Source organism: Saimiri boliviensis, chromosome 2, assembly GCF_048565385.1.
Source record: "Saimiri boliviensis isolate mSaiBol1 chromosome 2, mSaiBol1.pri, whole genome shotgun sequence".
Taxonomy (NCBI): Eukaryota; Metazoa; Chordata; class Mammalia; order Primates; family Cebidae; genus Saimiri; species Saimiri boliviensis.
In genome coordinates, this window is record NC_133450.1 from 121,698,629 (window position 1) to 121,721,520 (window position 22,892).

The 22,892-nt window shown below is 34.1% G+C and overlaps 2 protein-coding genes across 2 annotated transcripts; one reads left to right on the top strand and one right to left on the bottom strand.

Moving 5' to 3' along the window:
• Positions 1-5,780: 5,780 nt before the first annotated feature.
• OR4K14 (olfactory receptor family 4 subfamily K member 14) lies at positions 5,781-6,695 on the top strand. Its single transcript, XM_010346270.3, has one exon. It carries the CDS (start codon positions 5,781-5,783, stop codon positions 6,693-6,695), a length of 915 nt encoding a protein of 304 aa, XP_010344572.3.
• A 7,912-nt stretch (positions 6,696-14,607) lies between these two features.
• LOC101040918 (olfactory receptor 4Q2) lies at positions 14,608-15,549 on the bottom strand. Its single transcript, XM_003935819.3, has one exon. The coding sequence runs from the start codon at positions 15,547-15,549 to the stop codon at positions 14,608-14,610; it is 942 nt and encodes a 313-aa protein (XP_003935868.2).
• Positions 15,550-22,892: the final 7,343 nt, after the last annotated feature.

Below are 22,892 nucleotides of genomic sequence, written 5' to 3' on the forward strand. Positions count from 1 at the left end.
GAGGGTTAGTATTTACCCATTCTAATATTATGTACCTGCACACTAGTTATTTACCTAGAAGCGGTAAGGATAGATGCATTGATGGGGCTGATCTTAAGATGAATATGTATTATTTTATGACAAACACACCTTAGTTAGAACCTTTGTTTTTTTTCCAGAGAAGGTGAATATGCAACTTTCCAGTGAGAAGCAAGAAGGCACTCCTCTCCGATATACAAAATTATTATATCAGATATTAGATTCTAACATTTTTCTTTTTAGACCTTAGCATAAAAGAGTTGTGAATTCAGCTTTCTCTATAACTTCCCTATTCTCACAATTAGTATTTGTCCTGATTTATAACACTGCCTGCCCCTAGATTCTAGACAATAGAGATGTCTTTGTACACTGTCATGGGGTCTTCTACTTTTTTTATACTGTGGCTTGATAGTTGACTCATCTGGGCCTGTTATTGTCTTCTGCAAGCACTTTGATGCCAGTTAGAAATAACCAGCCAAGTCTTTATTTTTACAAAGAACCATTGTCCCACTCTCTAATTCTAGGTCTCTAACCCAACTTAAATCATCACAAGTGAGAGTCTGGTAGTTGTAATCTACAGCGTGCCAGAGATTCTCAGGATCTTACTTACCATCAACAATGAGGGACTGTGGCATTGGGCCTGTGAGCAATTTAATTTCAAAATCCCATTCTAAGAATCTGTTCTATAGAAGTAGGTCTAGTATTAACTGTTCTACCTTGTATTCATCCAGAGGTCTCTGAGATCAGGATTGGAGTACAAATACTTTTACTGGGCAAAAGTGATCCTAAGAAAATCCGGTAGTTTTCTGCTACAGTGAGGAAGTAGGACAAGGGAAGAAGAGCACCATGCCATGTGTATACCTATGTAACAAACCTGCATGATCTGCACATGTACCTCAGAACTTAAAGCATAATTTTTTTTAAAAAGAGAAAAAGTGTAATGTTTCATCAAAGTTATATAATGTGCAGAGTTGGCAAATTTTCAGCATATTTTTAGAATGTAACTTGTTAATTCGATTATTTAAAGATAAATTTGTCATTTTATACTTGATTAAATATTGGCATATATAATTCTGCTTGAATTATTAAAAATAAATGCAACTATGCTTATATAATCTGGCAGATCTGTAATTATTTTTCTTTTGTCACCTGGAGAAATGAACATGCTTCATTACTGCAAATTTCCGTTCTCAGATGACTTATTCCCCTGATTTCATTATGGTCATTGGTCACAAATGGTGCATAGTTAAGGGATTCTTTATTAGTGGCAGACAGGGTATATTTACATCTTAACTCCAAGGAAGACTCAAATCTGAAGTTCTCTAACTTTAAAATAATGCTTTTCCTGAATTATTTTTAAGAGACAGGAGAAAGATGATTAAATCATCTCTGGGATTAAATATGTGTATTTTCAAAAGCTCCATTCAAGTATAGTAGATGTAAAACATAAATTGGGTGAGCTGCAGTACAGCACGAAGCATCTTAACTCCAGGTTAGTAAAGAACCTTTGTAATAAACATGAACATGCTTAAGATATAAGTCAAATAGAGACTAATTTATTATCTTATATATTATATCATTGAATTACATCACAACTTGCAAGTTAAAATTAATTTTTTTCATTGAGTTTCATTTATGTTTTAATTTAAAAATACCATTGATTTGTATGCAAAATCCATCTCATTTTTTCTGATTATAAGTTTAACATTTATTTGCTTTTAGATGACTTTACAAATCATAAAGAGTTCTCAGAAATTAGAACTTTGAGACTGTTTTATTACATTTCTTTTAATATCCATTTTAAAAGCACTATGAAGATATAATTTATAAAGTTGACTCACTTTAAGTGTAAAATTCAATGGTTTTTGTGTATTTACAGAGTTGTACAACCATCACCAATATCTAACTGTACAATATCTTTGATTCAATAACAAATTGAATTCCTTTATGTTTGTTTCCTAAGTTTTTCATTTGATTATTTCAACTTTCTGTTCACTTAATCTTTATAAAACAGTATATTAAATATAATTATGTTTCAGATTGGCAAGTGAAATTTTTCAGGGGCATAAAAAGGAAAAGAATATCAATAAAAGCATAGCTCTATGACCTGTGATATGTGTACTAGAATGGGTGTCAGAGGAATCTAAACTTCCCAAGAATTTTTGATTTGTGGTTATGTCCATTGTGCCAGCTGGGGATTTTGGCTTCAGATTTAAAATTTCAAACTAAAGATGAGTAGCATCTAATTGTCAAAAAAAAGTGTTGCAATTAAGTGATTTAATGTAATGCTTTTATAAAAAATCAAGAGGAACCAGAGGAATTTAGAATTTTTGTTATCTTCACAACAGTGTGGTTGAGGTGGGTACTATTTGAGTGGACTAAGGAAGAAGTGGTAATCATTAATCCCTTTAGATTCTAAAAATCAATTACTATATTAAGTTCTCATTATTAGGCTGTTTTACAACTAGAATAAGTTACTTTATTTCCCTGTAGAAGCCTTACAAGACTGTTCTTTTATGTTACATTCTTCAATTTTATAAAGGAGCAACATTAAAAATCTCCTATGAAGGAGAGTCCTGCATCTTTTTTTTGTAATTTCTCATGAAGGATTCTATGTGAAACCCCTTATAAAAAGGCTTATACAATATTTTCCTGTCCGTGAGAAGAGCGAGACTCCAGTTTATTGCTCATGAAAAATAACTAATAATGGAACCTGTGCATCCTGTTCCATTTGATCTGAAATCTCAGACCTACATTTTAAAATAGCATGAACTTATTAGTCAATCATGTGTAATGGTGAAAACATCCCCAAATATCATTGCATAGGTGTTATGCTCTGGACCTTGTTGAGAGGTCTTGGAAATATCTTTTTCATTGAAAGTCATCCTAACTGTATTTTTGTACTCATTAATGATCCTCCCTTTATCCTCCCACCCTCTCCACTACCCTTCTCATTCTCTGGTAACCATTTTCTACTCTCTACCTCCATGAGTTTATTTTGTTTAGCTTCCACATAATAATTTAAAATTTTATTAAAAAGAAAGCCATCCTAAATCTTCTCAGAGAAAGTTTATAAATAATAAATCTATCTACAAATTAATTAGATCAAAGGCTTTTTATCTCAAAGCAATTAATTTAAAAATAATAAGAGAAAAAATAAATATCTCTGGGGAGAGAAAACTGATCCTAGGTTAAGTGATTTATTTATTTGTGTATTGACTGGTTTTTATATCAGATAATGTGAGATGAAAAAATGTGTTCGCTTCTTATAGATACAGTCAGAATGAATAATGTGTAAGTGAGTGAATGAATAAGGAAGAAGATAGCCTGACTACTACCAGGAGAAGTCCTGGAAGGAAATAAGATTTTCAAAATTCCAAAGGAAATATTATGAAGAAATATTATGAAGATACCAACGAAGATATTTAATCGTTGGTAAAACGATTAAAAAATAATTGAGTAAATATTTCAAATAGATGATTTTATAGTACATAAGTTATACCTTAATAAAGTGGTTGGGGAAAAAAGAAATATTTCAAGCAGGTTTAATATGGGAGAAATCTCAACATTATGGCTCTATAGAACGCAATTTCTTGAGTTGAAATTTAACTGGAGAATAAGATATGAATGCCCAGAACCAGGTCTACTTTTTTGCTCATTTAATTAAAAGCATAAAAACATATTTTACCATAAATATTTTTATTCATTTTTTGAGAAGAAAAGAATTATAACACACTAAAAGCAAGATAACAAAGAAATATATTAATATAATACTCTATGTCTCTGTTAGACTGATTAGTATCAGTCTACACACTCTTCTGCCTTCCTCCTTCCACCTTTTCTCTCTAGTTTGCTGATTATGGCTCAAATTTCCAGCATGTTGAAATATTCTATAAGTCTGAAAGTAAATCCTGTCAGATTTGTATTATCTAAACTTGTAAATCATATTATAACGAGGTTGTTGATGAAGGCCAAGGAAGAGGAAAGAGTCCCATGGTCTGCAGATATAGGTTGACCTCCTTTATGGCATAGATTGATACTTTAGATAAAACTCTATGTAACTGTGCTATTATTTAAATCAAATTTTCCTCAAAGAGGTTACCTGAGAATATGAAAAAAGCCATCTACAACTAACATATAGCACAATAAATGAGACTTTTATAAAATTACTAAGCAATATACAAAACTTTGGTACATGATTTGGGAGGTATTCTGTATTTATATATCATTTCCTACCCATAGTCTTTATATCCAAAACATATTTTTTAGCTTTAAGCAACCTTTCTCCTTTAAATTTTGCCACTGAGGAACAAAATTTGCTTCTCCTGGATTCAGAAAGATATGCTGATCATATTTATACATGGATACATCTACCTATCAACATGCCTTTGCTAGGTTTTGTTTTGTGTTTGTGTGGATAAATGGAGAGAGAGGAAGAAGAAGAGACACTTGATAATGTACATGAAGTTTTCCATATTTTTTGTGTTGACATTTTTTAAATGAAGCTTTAATTTCAATGATTAGTGCGTAAGAATAATTAATTATCCATTGGGCAATGATATGAACACAGATGGTGAGAAGATGGTACCCCTGGAAAAAAAAACCTTTACATTCTCAATTCTCTGAAGGAATTTTAGTTCACCTACTACACTTGATTGATCCATGTTTTTATATGGACAGAGGCCATAGAAAGAAAGAACAAAATATGTTTCTACAACTCTGGCTTAAGCAGAAGTCTTCCAGAATGCCTAACTACCCCTCAGGAATCACTGGAGTTTGAAAAGGCAAATAGACATGTTTGTTAGTATATAACATTCTATATTTTAGATTACCTCTTGCAAGTTAAAAGAGCTAACACTTAGTTGATCATTGTCATGTGCCAGGCAGCTAACAGGCACTTTCGCTTGTTTCTTTTCTTCCTTCCTCTCCCTCCATCTTTCTTTCTGATTGACAAATAAAAATTATATAACTTTGTGGAGTTTATGTCCTTTGCAGGGATATGGAAACCATCATTCTCAGCAAACTGACACAAGAACAGAAAGCCAAACACCGCATGTTCTCACGCATAAGTGGGAGTTGAATAATGGGAACACATGGGCACAGGGAGGGGAACATCACACACCAGGGCCTGTCATAGGGTGGGGGATAGGGGAGGGATAGCATCAGGTGAAATACCTTATGTAGGTGACGGGTTGATGGGTGCAGGAAACTACCATGGCACATATATACCTATGTAACAAACCTGTACGTTCTGCACATGTACAGAACTTAAAGTCTACTTAAAAAATAAAATAAATTATATACCTTTATAATGTACAACAGGATGTTTTCATATATCTAAACATCGTGGAATGGCTAAATCAAACCATTTAACATATACATTACCTTACATACTTATTTTTGTGATGAGAATGCAAACTCTATTCTCAGTGATTTTCATGCGTATACTACATTGCTATTAGCTATAATCACCATGATGTACAATAGACCTCTTGAATTTCCGCCATCTGTCTGATTGAAACTTTGTTCTTTGATGAACTTATCCCCCATCCTCCTACTTCCCAGCCTCCGGTAAACATCATATTCCTTTCCGTTCCTGTAAGTTTGACTTTTTTAGATTCCACATACTAACTGACATCAGTTGACATTTGTCTTTCTGTGCCTGGGTTATTTCACTTAACACATTGTCCTTCAGGTGTTGTTGCGAATGACAGGATTTTTTTCTTTCTTTAGATTTCAAACAAAGTTTGAAACCTGACGCAATGGACCGGCGGAACTATTCCTTGGGGCGTGAATTTGTGTTGCATGGACTCGGCACTTCGCGACATCTTCAAAATTTTTTATTTATATTTTTCTTTGGGATCTATGTGGTCATTATGCTGGGTAACCTTCTCATTTTGGTCACTGTGATTTCTGATCCCCGCTTGCACTCCTCCCCTATGTACTTCCTGCTAGGGAACCTATCTTTCCTGGACATGTGGCTGGCCTCCTTTGCCACTCCCAAGATGATCAGGGATTTCCTTAGTGATCGAAAACTCATCTCCTTTGGAGGATGTATGGCTCAAATCTTCTTCTTGCACTTTACTGGTGGGGCTGAGATGGTGCTACTGGTTTCCATGGCCTATGACAGATATGTGGCCATATGCAAACCTTTGTATTACGTGATTTTGATGAGTCGGCAGACTTGCATCAGGCTGGTGCTGGCTTCATGGGTCATTGGATTTGTGCACTCCATCAGTCAAGTGGCTTTTACTGTGAATTTACCTGACTGTGGCTCCAATGAGGTAGACAGCTTCTTCTGTGATCTCCCTCTGGTGATCAAACTGGCCTGCATGGACACCTATGTCTTAGGTCTAATTATGATCTCAGACAGTGGGTTGCTTTCCATGACCTGTTTCCTGCTCCTCTTGATCTCCTACACTGTGATCCTCCTCACTGTCCGAAAACGTGCTGCTAGTAGCGCATCCAAAGCACTCTCCACTTGCTCTGCACATATCATGGTAGTTACGCTGTTCTTCGGCCCTTGCGTTTTTATTTATGTGTGGCCTTTCAGTAGCTTCTCTGTGGACAAGCTCCTGTCTGTGTTTTATACCATTTTTACTCCCCTCCTGAACCCCATTATCTACACATTGAGAAATGAGGAGATGAAAGCAGCTATGAAGAAACTTCAAAACTGACGGGTAACTTTTCACTGATTCCAGCCTTCCATAGTGCCACGTTTCTACTTCTTCAGGGGATATAATTTCTTTAATATAATTCTGCTTAAAGATTTTATGCTGACATTACATTTATGTAATTTGTAATGTGTTATATTACAGAGAAACGTTGATTTCAACAAAAAATATATCATTTTATTTTATATTATAAATTTGTATATTACATATATACATAATGTATTTATATTACACATATATATATACGTGTATGTGCATATTTCAAGCACCATTTCAAGATCCCATTGATTTAAAAAATATACTTTTCCTAGTAAATGTGTATTGTACTGAACACTTTGATTTAAAAAATGAATGCATTCCAGTGATTTTCATTAAAGAAATTAGTTTTAACACTGGAAAATCCAATATTTAACTGTAAAGCTAAATATTTTATAATGTAAACACAAACTATGGTGTTACATTTAACATGTATTAGATTATTAAATTAACATATTTTAACCCAAACTAGATTTTCAATACACACTGCATCTCTTTCTGATACGATTCTATCTCCTGGGGGGTCATTTATTAGGAAGTGTGTGTTTGAATGCCATGGATTCCGATCTATGCTGAGTTTTTACACATCTGTGGATCTTAAGACAATAATAAACAAGAGTTTAATTTGATTTTTACTAAATTAATGTTCAGGGAACTCAAGCAATTCTTCTCCTAGGTTGACTCTGAGACATCAAACCAAAGGAGAAAAATTGGGTAATGATTGAGTTACTTAAGCAACATGCAGTTGAAACTTCCAATAACTGGATACTGTATTCAATCCAGGAAGGCATGCTTCTGGGTACTTCTGACTTACCTTATGATTCCAATCCTAAACAAATGCATAACAAGAAAAGAACATAGAAGGAAAACGATTTCCGCTTTAAGATAAAGTCCCCTTGCCTATTATGATAATACTATTTTTTTGATTTATTGACTTTGGACATAGTCAGTTTTTACAATCAATTATACCTATATATGTGAACATTAACAAAAGCTTAAAGAGAAATAAATATCTGTCTTAAAAGTAATTTTCTTAGTTGTTATTGATGTAATGTTGATCCCTGATTTGTTGAAGACTCTGGACATAGCTTTTTAATCAATATATAACAACTATTATCTATGTTTTTTTAATTGTATGCTTTTCAATTACCTGCTACATTTCAGATTACAAGCAATGGTCTAGGAGTGAAGATAGAGTATTTGGGAACATACATTACCAGACACATGAATCTTTTCATTTACTGAAATAAAGACAAGTATACAGACAATTACAAAATATAAGGCAAAATGAGAACTATGATAGAAATAAACAAGATGCCCTCGGAGAGTGCATCAAAGGGAAAATCCAGTCCAGATTGTTAGGAAGCCCTTATTCCTTCAAATTTTCTTTGATTTTTCTAGAATTCTGTCTTATTAAATTATATATATAATTATATATTAAAAATATTTATATATAATATATAGTGTGTATGTTTTAGCCTGAAAGCTTAAGCTGATAAGCAACTTCAGCAAAGTCTCAGGATACAAAACCAATGTGCAGAAATCACAAGCATTCCTATACAGCAATAACAGTCAAACAGAGAGCCAAATTATGAGCAAACTCCCATTCCCATTTGTTACAAAGAGAATAAAATACCTAGGAATATGACTAACAAAGGATGCAAAGGACTTCTTCAAGAACTACAAACCATTGCTCAAGGAAATAAGAGAGGACACAAACACGAAAAAACATTCCATGTTCATGGTTGGAAGAATCAATATCGTGAAAATGGCCATAGCGCCCAAAATAATTTATAGATTCAGTGCTATCCCCATCAAGCTACGATCAATCTTCTTCACAGAACTGGAAAAAAAACACTTTAAACTTCATGTGGAATCAAAAGAGAGACCTCATAGCCAAGACAATCCTAAGCAAAAAGAACAAAGCAGGGGGCATCACACTACCTGACTTCAAACTATACTGTAAGGCTACGGTAATAAAAACAGCATGGTACTCATACCAAAACAGAGATAGAGACCGATGGAAGAGAACAGAGGCCTTGGAGGCAATACCACACATCTACAACCATCTGATCTTTGACAAACCTGACAAAGACAAGCAATGGGGAAGAATTCCCTGTTTAATAAATGGTGCTGGGAAACTGGCTAGCCATGTGCAAAAAGCTGAAACTGGACCCATTCCTCACATCTTATACAAAAATTAACTCTAGATAGATTAAAGATTTAAACATAAGACATAACACCATAAAAACCCTAGAAGAAAACTTAGGCAACACCATTCAGGACACAGGCATAGGCAAGGACTTCACGACTAAAACACCAAAAGCAATGGCAACAAAAGCCAAAATAGACAAATGGGATCCAATTAAACTAAGAGCTTCTGTACAGCAGAAAAAAAACAATCATTAGAGTGAACCAGCAACCAACAGAATGGGAAAAAAATTTTGCAATCTACCCATCTGACAAAAGGCTAATATCCGGAATCTACAAAGAACTACAACAGATATAGAAGAAAAAAGCAAACAAACCCATTCAAAAGTGGGAAAAGGATATGAACAAACACTTTTCAAAAGAAAACATTTATGTGACCAACAAGCACATGAAAAAATGCTCATCATCACTGGTCATTAGAGAAATGCAAATCAAAACCACATTGAGATACCATCTCACACCAGTTAGAATGGCAATCATTAAAAAATCTGGAGACAACAGTTGCTGAAGAATATGTGGAGAAAAAGGAACAATTTTAAATTGTTGGTGGGAGTGTAATTTAGTTCAACCATTTTGAAGGCGATATGGAGATGCCACAAGAATCTAGACAAAGAAATTCCATTTGACCCAGCAATCCCATTGCTTGGGATTAGTAGTTTACAAACTTGATATCTTTTTTAATAAATTGGCATTGAATTTTACAGTATTTTACTACATCTATTGATATGTAAACATAGTTAATTACATGGATTGATTTCTGAATTTTCAACTAGTCTTACAAACCTGAAGTAAGACACGTGGTTCATATTGTATTACCTTTTTGTGTATCTACAGATTCAATTTGCTAATTATTTTAAGGATTGTTATATTTATGTTCATAAGTGAGACTAATAATTAATTTGTTATTATGACATTGGTCAGATTTTGGAAATTAAAACATACTTGTAACAAAAAAGTAAAAATTTTCCTCTATTTTTTACTCACTGGAAGTTTGCACAGCTTTGGTGCTATTTTTTCTTATACGGCTAAAGAATTCACTAATGTGAGTTTTCTTTGTGGGAAGGATTTTAAGAATAGATTTAATGTATTTAATAAATCCCAGCCTATTGCAGATTTTCTAAGTCTTTTGCAGAGTGCCTTGAATAATAATATTTTAAAGAACTTTTTTCTGTGTTTTTCAAATTATTGAACTTACTGGTATAATTCATTTGATCAATGCAATATGAGAAGATTCAAGAGCCAGGGTGAGATTCACCATGTGGCTGTTTTCTTACCCAAGCAATAATTGAATTACATGTTGAGGTAAATCCTTGCTCAGCATGGATCTATTGGTGACTACAATAAGCAGAGATCAATATCTGACATGCATCCCATATTATTATTGTTGCATGAATAAAAAATAATATTTGTTGTGTTAAGTGAATAATATTTTAGGGATTGTGATTTCATTATAAGCTGACCCACATTGTCAAAATTAGTATTTTTTAAACAATCTGAGCCTTGTATTTTATTTGAACAGGAACATTATATATTGAATTTTAGTTGTAAAGTATCAATCATTAATGTGTTGCTATGAATTTTTAAAATTTGTTTAGTTCAACCATTGTGGAAGATAGTGTGGTGATTCCTCAGACATAGAACCAGAAATAGCATTTGATCTAGGAATCCCATTACTGAGTATATACCCCCCAAATACAAATTATTTTATTATAAAGATACATGCACACGTATGTTCGTTGCAGCACTATTCACCACAGCAAAGACATAAAATCAACCCAATGCCAATTAATGATAGACTGGATAAAGAAAATGTGCTGCATATACACTATGGAACACTATGCAGTCATAAAAAGGAATGATATCATGTTCTTTGCAGGAACCTGGATGGAGCCAGAAGCCATTATCTTCAGCAAACTAAGTCAGCAACAGAAAACCAAGCACATGTTCCCCCTTATAAATGGGAGCTGAACAATGAGAACTCAAGGACCCAGGGAGGGAAGCAGCACACACTGGGGCCTGTCAGGGGAGTGTGGGGAGAGGGAGAACCTCAGGATAAACAGCTAAAGCATGCTGGTCTTATACCTAGGTGATGGGTTGACAGGTGCAGCAAACCACCATGCCACACATTAACCTATGTAACAAACCTGCATATTCTGTACATGTATCCTAGAACCTAAGATAAAATATTTTTAAACATTTTAAATTTGTGTCTCAGCATTGTTAATATGAACCTTTCTTTCCTGATAGTATTTTATGTTACATTGTAAATAAAAAGATCTTTTAAAAAATATTTTAAGGCAATTTAAATTACTAATGTAGTTAATTTCTGAGTATTTGTTTATATACACAGAAGCAATATTTTTAAAGATATATTTTCCTGAGAATTTTCATATCACTTTATTCATAATTCTATTTAGACATGTATTCTAATATGTCCTGTGGAATGTATAGTTAGGTCTTTATTTATACATTTTATTTTGCATTCCTAATAAAAACAATAAATAAGCCTTATACTATACATTTCCTAATAGTGATTTTTATATTATGTACTCTTATCCTACTCCAAATGTTGAATAGTTTTTTAATTTCTAAATATCACTTTTTACATGTGTCATTGATTAGTGAGAACCAGACAGTTCAGAAATAAAGAGCCTCTCTATATTAATCTCTAGTGAAATATGAACTGGATAATGTGTTTATGATTAATTGCTTCAATTCTGCTAAAGTTTGATCAATTACCTCTCTCGGTGGTACACCTGTTAAAGTACTGACTGAATTCAAACAGCGATGTCTGATTCCATAACTAAGTTTCTATAAATGAAGTCACACTATTCATAGTTGCTTCTATTATGAATTTGGCTACTTGCCTGCTCAATATTGACATATCTATCAGATTTATCTGACAATAGTGCTACTATTTCCATGGGTGCTTTGGTGTGCATTATTTCAACCATTGTGGAAGGCAGTATGGCAATTCCTCAAGGATCTAGAACCAGAAATACCATTTGATCCAGCAATCTCATTACAGAATATGTACCCAAGGGATTATCAATCATTTATTATAAAGACACATGCACACGTATGTTGACTGCAGCACTATTTACAATAAATAGCAAAGACTTGGAACCAACCCAAATGGCCATCAATGATGGACTTGATAAAGAAAATGTGGAAAAAAAAAAAAAAGAAAAAAAGAAAATGTGGCACATACACACCATGGAATAATATGTAGCCATAAAAAATGAATTCATGTCCTTTGTAGAATCATGGATGAAGCTGGAAGCCATCATTCTCAGCAAACTAACACGGGAACAGAAAACCAAACACTGCATGTTCTCACTCATAAGTGGGAGTGGAACAATGACATATGGACACAGGGAAGGGAAAATCACACAATGGGTCCTGCCATGGGGGTGGGGAGGAAGGACAGAGAAAACATTAGGACAAACACCTAATGCATGCAGTGATTAAAATCTAGATGACAGGTTGATAGGTGCAGCAAACCACCATGGCACACGTACACCTATGTAACAAACCGGCACATTCTGCATGTATATCCAAGAACTCAGGGTCAAATAAAATAAAATAAGATAAAATAAAATAAAATACAATGTTTGATGAATTCTTGCATCTTTAACATCTCTGAAAATATTTTCTATGGCTCAAAGAAAATTTTACAAGTTATTTTTACCAAGTATGAAAAAGAAAACCACTCTAAAATATTTCTTCTGCAGTCAATGCCACATATATGAGAGAAGATATGGAAACCTCTTGTGTTTATTTAACACATTTTTGTCCCTATTTCATTTATTTTATTTTAGGTATTTAGGTTAGTTTTGGAAATATAAAGATAACAAAGATAAAAGCTGAGTCATTAATAAATTTACCAAACCTTGTTGGCGTCTGTCTTTGTCACACAGATTTGTTTCTAAGGGTGCTTTAAAATCCAAAGACTACAAAAGCTGTAAGAATGAAAATACTCCACATTAATTTGTATTTTATATTTTTGTTCAGTTTGTTGTAAACTTGAACGTCAATTTAAATTTTTACCTTTGATTATAAAGATTTGATAAATAGTAAACAGGCCTATAAGTTTGTGAGTTTTTTTGATGATGATGATGATTATTATAGTAATTTAAAATAAACCTTCCAATAATTGACAAATGTGAAAATGTCATGAACTCATCTCTATGCACTTTCAAGTATCCTGCACAAACTGGCAGATCAAACTGTTGTTGCATTATGGTAAATCAGCCAGTTTAGAACTTCAGCTTCTATACCCTATATCATCGAAAAAAATCAACTTTAATGAATAAATTATTATTGAACTGTGTTATGAGACAGGCACCATAGTAGATACATTCATGTCTGTTTTCATTTTCATCTTCACATCAGCACTGAGAGGTACACATCATTTTATGCATGCTGCATATGAGGAAATCGGAGCTTTAATATGTTAAAAAAATTCTGGTTTACTGGGATTATAACTCAAAAAGGGATATTTGAACCCAAAATATGAGGCAACTGTTCTTTGTACTGTGTGTGATAAGGTGATGAAGGTAATATATCCCATTAACTTGTTATACAGTCATAAATTGAATTCACTCTAATACATCTAAGTGATAGTCTTTTAAATATGTAGAGAAAGAAATGCATATATGTTGACTGCAGATAGCTACAGATGCTCCTCAACTTATGATGGGCTTATGTCTGAATACAGCCATTGTAAGCTGAAAATACTGTAAGTCAAAAATGCATTTAATAAACCTAACCTACTGAACATGATAGCTTAGCCTAGCCCCCCTCAAACATGCCCAGAACACTTACACTGGTCTATAGTTAGGCAAAATCATCTAACACAAAGCGTATTTAATAATAAAGTGTTGAATGTAATTTATGGAATGCTGTGCTGAAAGTGAAAAACAAAATTGTTATATGAACACCCAAAGTATGGTTTGTGCACCATCTTAAAGACAAAAAATTGTAAGGTGAATCATCACAAGTCAGGGATCATCTGTAGTTAGAATAAGCTAAAATTGAAGCAAAAAAATAAAGCAAGGTAGAGAAGGCAGTGAAGGCTTAGAAAAAGCAGTTTGTACTACAGCCAGTGCTCGACTTACGACCACGGTGGGGACCGCGGGATGGTCGTAACACGATTTGGTCGTAAGTTGAGTAGGGTATATGTATAGTTGAAATGGTGCACGCGGAGATGGTAGTGCTGCCAAAAGCTGGTCCGCACTGTCGTACACCCAGCTGGGCAACGTTTGCGCTGCCCGACGCGGAGAGGTCGTGGCTAGCAATTGTGGTCCTAAAGTCAAATGGTTGTAAGTTGCATCGGTCGTAAGTCGATCAATACCTGTATAATTTTCATTCATATATTATATATACAGTTCTATAATGACAAACTAAATAGAAATAGTGGATGGAATTAAATTTGATGAGATGAATAGGTAAGTTGAAAAAAGATGATTTGATAGAAAAATCAGATTTGAGTCAATAAAAAAGTAAACAGATTAGTTATAGTGTACAATTGAATGATAAAGCAGTAATAGGGCTATTTTGATTTAATAAAACACATTTAAAAACTAGGCAACCACTTTCTAACTCATTATTCAGAAAGTAAGTATTTTAACTTGATTTTCTACTTTCAAAAATTCACTTCAATGTCTCATGCCTCCTGCTTTCTCCAATTAAGTCCAGTTCTGACCCAGAGCTTCTGCATGGCTGACTTTACCTCTTTGTTCCGAAGTGTGTAGATGAGAGGGTTTAGCATTGGGGTAATAACATTGTAGAGTACAGACACCATCTTGTCCACAGAAAATGTAGAGAAAGGACGAGCATAGATGAAAATACAGGGTCCAAAAAAGAGTGTTACCACCATGAGGTGAGAGGCACACGTGGAGAGTGCCTTTCGCCTTCCCTCCTTGGAGCGAATCTTGACTAGGATTGTGGTGTAGGAGGAAATCAGCACTACAAAGGAGCTGGTGGAGATCAACCCACTGTTAGATACCATGAGCAATTCAATGACAAAAGTGTCAGCACAGGCAAGTTTGATGACAGGGGGAACATCACAAAAAAAGTTGTCCACCTGATTTGGCCCACAGAAGGGCAGACGGTTAGTGAGAATGGTCTGGACAGTAGAGTGCACAAATCCTCCCATCCAGGAGGCAGCAACCAAGGCACAGCATAATCCCCGACTCATGACAGTGGTGTAGTGCAGGGGGCGACAGATTGCAACATAGCGATCGTAGGCCATCACTGTGAGCAGGAACATCTCAGCTGCCCCTACAAAATGCAGGAAGAAGAGTTGTGCAATGCATTGGTCATAGGAAATGAGCTTTTCATGATTAAGGAAGTCAGCCAGAAGCTTAGGGGTAGTTACTGTTGAATAACACAGGTCCAGAAATGAGAGATTGCCAAGAAGAAAATACATGGCTGATGAATTCAAGTATTTATCAGATGCCACTGTGATCATAATGAGAACATTGCCAACCCAAGTGGACACATAGAAGAAAAGAAATAGTACAAATAGTCCTGCTTCAATAGATGATGTCTGTGAGAAGCCTGACAAGAAAAATTCTCTCACCACTACTGTTTGGTTTTTATCCATTTGACCTGGCTCTACCTAGATGAAAGAGATTGAACAATAGGGCATTAGTGACATTTAAAAAGAATGAGGTAATTCACATCAAATACAAGACTCTGCTCCTTTCAAAAGAGAGATTTTTCATCCTCTAAGATAAAATCCTGATTGATTAGCTGGAAGAAACTATTTTCTCCTTACCTACTATTATGTATATTATTTCACCAGCTGCAACCCTGAGACTGATGAAGTGGCCAACATTAATTAGAATGTGAAGTTACCTGGCTCCAAGCCACTAACTTCCACATGATGCATTTCTTCTCTCTTCCATCATTCAGCACATTACGTCTCTCTCCTTTTCCACATTCGGTATCAAGAAATGTTACATTTTTCTGAAATATTATTTTTTAATAAAAATGTTTGGGAAAAAATAAAATCAAAGGTAGAATTTCAGAGTCCAGTAAATGAACATTAGATCTGTAGAGGTTTTATCTGAGAAAAGGGAATCCCTGAACCCTTTGTCATCAGGATAATTCTCATAGGACTCTAACCTGTGCAAATCTCTACAGGAAAGATCAAATTCCACCTTGAGATTATTGCTAGTTCATTGATCTCTTACTATATTTTCTTTGGTATGCCTGTCCAACTTACCATATTCTATAATACACTTATTTCCAGTTTATCATTGTAATAATATGTTTCTCATCTTAAATCACACCTGTGGGTATATAGGTACACACTATGCTTATAATGATCTAAATAGAATATAACAGTTGTTCATGCATTTAAATGACTCTCCTTTGACTAGTCTATCAAATCAAATAAAAATCAACTATTTCTCTGAGATGAAAATAGCAATTTGTATGTTGTATATATTTTATCCATTTTCATGAGAAATAGCTGGAACATGATACTGTATGAGATGAAACGAGTGATAGTCCACTGAGAACTGACTTGAGGGAGGGGTGTTTTGGCATTTCGTGATAGCTGTTATTCACTCAGATTCTACAGCTCAGTTCTGCCATACACAGAGCAACATTTTGAAGACTTAAGACATAATAATCAGATAGCAATTTAAAGTTTAAATATTGAATTTTCTTTATCTTATTATAGTTTGTGCCATCTCTAATTCTATAAACTGTATACTTTCATTTAAGCAAATCAATGAGAATAAATATATTAGAAATAAAATTAATTTTAAACCAAATAAAAGTTAGCTTAAAAATAAAATTCATATACTCCTTATTTAAGGCACTTACATCGATATAAGATTACATCAATTATATGCTAACAGTTAAAAAATATCAAGAAACTATGAGGTAAAACTTCCAAATTTAAATTTTGTTAAACTGATATATAAAAATATTAACTTGAAAAAATGGTTATATAATAAAATAAAAAACAGGACACAAAACTATACTTAAAATATGATACAATCTATGTACACAGAAAGGTTAAACTATATAAGACACTAGACTACATGTAAAGACAATAAAAAATTTACAAACTTTCACCTTAATAATTGAGATTTTCTTCTCACCTATTGAGTTCCTAATTTTCTACAATGAACTTAATTATATTTATGAAAAATAATAAACTTTCTGTGAATTTCTGTGGGTATGCATACCTGTAGGGTTTATGACATTTTATTTTACATTAAAAAATTTTTAATGGATTTTTTCTCTTTCTGCAACTTAATTATTACTTAACATTTTACTTTCAGGTAAGAATTTCACTTAATTATAATCCATTCAGCTTGTTTTGAGAATAACAGTTGTCTAGATATAACATTAAATAATCTCAGTTTCAGAATCATAAAAAACATGAAGAAAATAATTATCTTTTCAATTCCCAGAGGCAAAGATTGTTTATTTTGCTAGCCATATACTGTTAAAAGCTTTTTAAAATGCATTGTTTGATTTACACAATATAACATTGCATAGACAATATTATATTTAAAAAGACCACAATTAGCATTGAATACTGATTCTGCAGGTGAGTCCTGATGACAGGAGCATGAAGAAAAGCTGTCAGTGTACAGATTTTAAGTCAAATTACATACCTCCTTGTCTGTACAGAGTAAATTCTTAGGTTCTGCAGTCATGGACTAGTGGCACATTAACAGTATACAACCATCCTAGATATTATAGAACCAAGAAGATTAATGAATTAAGTTGAAATCCCCTGGTTACACTGGCCACCGTTAGGAAATTTTGATGTTTAGGGATTTTGAGGTTCAGGTATTCACAGTCAAATCACAAAGGGAATCATTAAAAATCTTAAATCACAACCCTTTGTCATAATTTATGAAACATAAAAATAAGTGTGTTGAATGACAGAGGGTAGAAAGCAATTAATAGAACAGGAAAAGAAGACATGAGAGTTGTAATAATGTCAGCTGGATTTTATAGCGAGGTAAGGGGCCCCCCCTGGCCCACACGGCTGAGGCTAATGGAAAGGATGATGGAACATTAAGGAAAATTTGGCTTCAGGTGCCTTGCATTTCTTCTACCAGTACATCTTTGCTTGTACTGCTTTATCTGGAGGACCTTTTCCAATCAGAATTATTGACTTTAGATTCCGTTTAATTTTGTTTAATATTACAAAATATCTTAAGCAAAAATAAAAGTTTTCCGCTTTCTTCTACTTCTGTGTCTATGCCACTGAGAGGAGAAGAGATGGAGGAAGAGAAAGAAAAAGGCTTTCTTCACTACAGGAATATACTTGTGGATGTGATTTCATGTGCTACATTCAGCTCTAATTATTATTATTAATTTTTTTTTTTGAGACAGAGTCTCACTCTGTCCCTATACTGTAGTGCAGTGGTGTGATCTCGGCTCACTATAACCTCCGCCTCCCAGGTCAAGAGATTCTCCTGCCTCAGCCTTCTGAGAAGCTGGGATTACAGGCCCGTGCCACCACTCACGGCTCTAGCTCTAATTATTTTTTAACTGATATCTGATATTAAAACCATCAAATATTGTATGCTATAATAAATATTCTATTGATAAGCATGTAGATGATCTGCTATTATCATTATAATAAAAGGTTCTACGGTGAACAATTTGTTCATATTTCTTCAGACTGCATTCAGCATTTGTTACAAAGAGGCTGAAAGCAAAATTTCTGAGACAAATTGGACAGATATTTCTCCCCCCAAAAACTGTAGTACTAATTTATACTTCCATAAGCTGTGTATATGATACTATTTTTACACTCTTTCCTACACTAGATAACATCATTTTTCAATTTTAATTTTTCAAATATGATGTGTAATAATAGTACGTTTTACTTTGCATTTGCCTCAGCAATACTGTGAATGAACATCTCAGATTTTTGTTAGTCACACATCTTTTAATTCTAAAAATTGCATGTTCCTTTGTCACTTTCAGTTCTTAGTGTTTATCATATATTCTTTATTAATGTATGGAAGTTTTCTAGACTTCAAAGATTTTAGACAATGCAAGTGTTTGAAATATTTACTGCAAACCTGAATTTACAGCTGATGGAATTTTTGCTTATGTAAACTTCTAGCCAGATGGAGGCAGAACATTAACAATGCCTCGACCAGGAATAATGGCTCATGCCTATAATCCTAGCACTTTGGGAGGCCAAAGCGGGTGAATTGCCTGAGGTCAGGAGTTTGAGACCAGTCTGACTAATATAGTGAAACCCTGTCTCTACTAAAAATATTAAGAAATGAGCAGGGTATGGTGGCACATGCCTGTAGTTCCAGCTACCCGGGAGGCTGAGGCAGGAGAATCGCTTCAATGCAGGAGAATCGCTTGAACCCAGGAGGCGGAGGTTACAGCGAGCTGAGTTGGTGCCACTGCACTCCAGCCTGGGCAACAGAGAGAGACTCTGTCTCAAAAAAAGGGAAACAAACCAACCCGAATAACAATGCCTCAGATGACTTCTTCACTCCTCATCCCAACAGGAACGCCTAAAGCTATCCTCTTTTATAAGCTTTATTGCCTTTAATTTTGCCTGTGTTTGAATTTTGTATAAATGAGATTACTAAAATACATACTCTGAGTTGATTACTTTGACATTATGACTGAAATTTAATCTAGTTATTGTGTGTAACATTGTATATTTTTATTATTTATTGTTTCTTCCACTATTTGAGCACACTACGATTTGTTTATATGTTTTACTGTTGCTGGACATTTGGGTGGTTTCTAATTTTGACTAATACAAAAAAAATCTTTGATAAACATTCCTGTACATATTTTTTGATGGACCTTACATTCATTTCTGATGGATGTACAACAGGAGCGTAACTTTTCAATCCTAAAGTAGATGTATATCTAATTTGATAAGAAACTGTAAAACATTCTTCAGATACAGTTGTATTAATTTACAATACCACCACTGTTGTAACAGCGTTTACATTGCTCCATATTCTCCTCAACATGTACCTTTAAAAAGAAAAATAATTTAGTCACTCTGCTGGGTATGAATTGTGGTTAATTTGCCTATCCTTGATGCTGAACAATTTGTATGTTTATTGGCTATTTGAAAATCTTTCTCATGAAATGTTCATTCAGTTGCTGAGTCACTTGCATTTTCTTACTGACTTATAGGAATCTCTTATTTATGATACAAACAACTTCGTTGTTGATATATATGTTACAATTATGTAATATTATCTCCAGCTTGCCTTTTCATTTTCTTAGTGATATCATTTAGTAAACAGAAGTTCTTAATTTTTGAAGCCCAATGTGGTAGCTGATTTTCAGTTACAATAAACTGCATTAGTGGGTACCCAGATAACTAATAAAGCATTATTTAGTCTCAATGATTGTATTCATTATTCTCAATGCTGCAGTAAGCACTGAACCTGTCCTCCTTCTGCAGAAATGGAAATCCAGGTGGTTTGTCACTGGATTAGAATGATTAGGCTGCCCAAGGTGTGTTTGTAAAGGAGTTTATGCGGGAGATTGCTGTGAGACTCAAGGGACTGAGTGGAGAATAACCTCCCTCAGTGTGAGCAGGTACCTTCCAAGAAGCTGAGGGTCCAGGTAGAGGAATTCTCAGCTTTCATAATCAGTGAGCCAACTTCCCCTAATAAATCTCTTTTCTCATCTCTCTCTCTCTTTCACTCTCTCTCATCTCTCTTGTCTATATATATATTAAGAGATATATAACATATATATTCTTAATTTTCTTTTTTGACTGTTCATTGTTAGTGTATAAAAATACAATTATTACTGACACAAGAACAGAAAATCAAACACCGCATGTTCTCACTCATAGGCGGGTGTTGAACAATGAGAACACATGGACACAGGGAGGGGAGCACTACACGCTGGGGTCCCTTGTGGGGAAATGCGGGAGGGACGGGGAGGTGGGGAGGTGGGAAGAGATAGCATGGGGAGAAATGACAGTTACAGGTGAGGGGAAGGAAAGCAGCAAACTACACTGCCATGTGTGTACCTATGCAACAATCTTGCATGTTCTTCACATGTACCCCCAAACCTAAAATGCAATAAAAAAAAAAGAAATTCAATTTTTATGTGTTAACTTCTGTATCCTGTTAATTTGTACTGAGGTAGCTTTTGTCTATTCCTAGTGTGAAGTGAATAGATGCTGAATTTTTTTTCAAATGCTTTTTCTGTATCAATTGTTTTTCTCCCTTCATCTGTTAATGCAATATGATATATTACATTGATTTTTTTGTGTTGAAACATCTTTATATCTTAAGAATAAATACTCCTTGGTCATAGTATATAATCTTTTTAATGTGCTATTGAATTCAGTTTGCTAGTATTTTGTTGAGGATTTTGCAACAATGTTCAGAAGTGATGTTGGCGTATAGTTTTTATTTCCTGTAGTTTTTTGGTCTGGCCTTGTTATCAAAGTGATACTGGCCTCATAGAATGAATGAGGAAGTATTCCCTCCTCTTAGATTTTTTAAAAACATTTTGAAGAGAATGGGTACAAAATAGTTCTTCTTTCAATGTTAGTAAAATTCACTAACGAAGCCATCATGTCTAGGTTTCTCTTTGTTGGGGGATTTGGATCACAATTCAATCTCCTTACTAGTTACGGATATTTTCATACTTTTATTTCTTCATTATTAAGTATTTCTGGGTCTTGTGCTCCTAGAAATTTGTATATTTCACCTAGGTTATTCATTTTATTGGTATGCAATTATTCATAGTACTCTTTTATAATCCTTCTTGTTTCCTTAGAAGTGGTAGTAATATACTTTTCTCATTTTTATTTCTGGTTTTGGTAATTGGAGCCTCCTCTCTGTTTTGTTAGTTAATCTAGCTAAAGTTTGCCAATTTTGTTGTCTTTTCAAATATCCAACTTTTGATTTCATTGAATTTTTCTATTGTTTTATGTACTCTATTTAAATTATCTCTACTTTCTATTATTTCCTGCTTTCTGCTAGGCTCAGGTGTAGTTTGCTTTATTTTTTCAGGTTCCTTAAGTTGTAAAGCTAAGTTGTTGATTTGAAAACTTTCTGGGTTTTTTTTTAATTTAATATTTTTAACTTTTCGATTCATGAAGTACATATGCAGGTTTGGTACACCACCCAAATAGTGAATATAATATCCAATAGGTAGTTTTTTTTCCTTCCAATGTTTATTTTAGGTTTGAGGGTATATGTGCATCTTTATTACATGGGTAAATTGGGCATCACAGGGGTTTAGTGGACTGATAATTTTGTCACCCAGTAATGAGTGTAGAATATGACAGATAGTTTTTTAATACTTATTATCCTCCAACCCTTCACCTTCAAGTAAACCCCAGTGTCTATATTTCCCTTCTGTGTGTCCATGTGTACTGAACATTTAGCTCCCACTTATAAGTGAGGATGTGCCGATTTTGGTTTTCTGATCCTAAATTAATTCATTTAGGATAATGGCCTCAAGCTCCATGTTGCTCCAAAGGACATGAGTTCATTCTTTCTTACGGCTTTGTAGTTTTCAATGCTGTATATGTACCCCATTTTCTTCATTCAATCCACCATGGATGGACATCTATATTGAATTCATGTCCTTGGTATTGTGAATAGTGCTGTGATGAATGTATGTTTGCATGTGTCTTTATGGTAGAATGAATTATATTCTTTTGGGTATGAGATGGTTTGGCTGTGTCCTCAACCAAATCTCATTTGAATTAGACACTCTATCTAGCTTCCTACATCTCAAAACCAAACTAAAACTTTTTATACATTGCTGGATTATACTTGTTAATATTAATAAAGACTCTCTTGGCACATATACACCATGAAACACTACGCAGCCATAAAAAACAATAAGTTTGTGTCCTTTGTAGGGACGTGGGTGAATCTGGAAACCATCATTCTCAGCAAACTGACACAAGAACAGAAAATCAAACAACACATGTTCTCA

Bases quoted from the DNA above. Each gene is read 5' to 3' on its own strand.
- OR4K14 (XM_010346270.3), top strand. From the start codon at position 5,781: ATGGACCGGCGGAACTATTCCTTGGGGCGTGAATTTGTGTTGCATGGA.
- LOC101040918 (XM_003935819.3), bottom strand. From the start codon at position 15,549: ATGGATAAAAACCAAACAGTAGTGGTGAGAGAATTTTTCTTGTCAGGC.